At 36.6% G+C, this 1,482-nt stretch overlaps 1 protein-coding gene across 1 annotated transcript in view; it reads left to right on the top strand.

Moving 5' to 3' along the window:
* The window catches only part of LOC121387860 (multiple epidermal growth factor-like domains protein 6), a 15,635-nt gene extending 14,994 nt beyond the window's left edge, over nucleotides 1-641 (top strand). Inside the window, exon 8 of the mRNA XM_041519089.1 lies at nucleotides 76-641. Coding sequence (XP_041375023.1) covers nucleotides 76-201 — 126 coding nt within the window. The 3' untranslated portion in view covers nucleotides 202-641. The remainder of the gene's footprint in view (nucleotides 1-75) is intronic.
* The last annotated feature ends 841 nt before the right edge of the window (nucleotides 642-1,482 follow it).

The raw sequence follows: 1,482 nt of genomic DNA on the forward strand, positions 1-1,482 counted from the left end.
ATATATATATACACTCACTCATGTGCAAACAGACTGGTTTAGAGAAGACTAATTGTTTTGTTGTGTTCGTTTCAGGTACAAATGAAAGACAAAACTGTGACGATATATCACAACTCTGATTTCTGGAGGGTTTCTAAAGCTATAACCAGAGTTACGGTTTTTGGAAACTTTTTCACCGAGAGTCTGAGATATGTGTATTAATGGAAGCCAGTGGACCATGTCTTTCTTAACTTTACCCCTGTGATATTCTTCTGTTCAGCAAGTGCAAGGGACTGTATGACTTGATTTGTCTACCTTTGCTATGATGTTTTTTTTTGCCAAAAACAGAACCATTTTAACAACTACAGTTGTGCACCCAATGTATTTCCTAAAAATAAATATATATAGATATATACATTGATAAATATAGACATAGTACAGGCAGTTGGATTGATTCAAAGATAAATTGATTCATAAATATATAAATAAATATATATATATAGGTAGATAGATAGATTGATCCATAGATAAGCAGACCGAGAAACAGACTGATTCATAAATAAATTGACTGTTAGGTGAACATGAATGTATAGACATTACGTATAGTTCTGTTCTTGCTAATAACATGTTGTACTCCCTTAAATAAATATTGCTGCAAAATACACAGTTGAGTTGTTTGTATCATATACCAAAATGTGTTGCCGATGCCATCACTGTAACACCCCCCACCCCCCACCCCCCCAATAGCCACCACCACCACATTTTATGGACAGCGTGCGTGCCCCCAAACAATGTGGGTGCTTCTTTCGATATAAGATCCTGGCTACGACAATGCGCATGACACCCTATGGATTAAGTACATCTTTATTTTTCACTCACGTAGATATCTCACCACATAAAAAAATACCCCAGGCACAAAAAAAACGAAAAACCCCCACCGCAATAGCTTATGTAGAAATTGAAAGAAAAACCCCAACAGCAACAACGATAAAAAAACAAAACTGTTTGATGTCTACCTTGGAAGGACATATCAGCCCCAGTGACGTCATTCTGCTAAATCGTTCTCCATAAGTGTTATTCTCATTAACCCTCGGTATAGAAGCAAAGCCCTGCATGATATGGCATTCAGTTGTAGATGAAGGAATATGATATATGCGATCTTGCGGTTTAATTGTAACGAGACTATTTATTTGAATGAAGGAAGGAAGGAAGGAATGTTTAACGACACCCCAGCACAAAAACACGCATCGGCTATTGGGTGTCACAAAAGCGACTATATATTTATTCTTAGTGTACATTTTCATTGTCGCATAATTTCCACAGACAAGAATACCATTACATCAAAGGCTTTTAAATGCTTACATCAGAGACAGGATTAGTTGGAACAGCAGTACGAAGTTATGGAATGTATATCTTGTATATGGAGGTGACTGTTAGTTAAGCAGCAAAAGAGAATAATTTCAAACGTGCATGGTACAAGAGTTATGGAGAGAATAAGAGTGT

The sequence above is a fragment of the Gigantopelta aegis genome, chromosome 13, assembly GCF_016097555.1.
Source record: "Gigantopelta aegis isolate Gae_Host chromosome 13, Gae_host_genome, whole genome shotgun sequence".
Classification (NCBI taxonomy): Eukaryota; Metazoa; Mollusca; class Gastropoda; order Neomphalida; family Peltospiridae; genus Gigantopelta; species Gigantopelta aegis.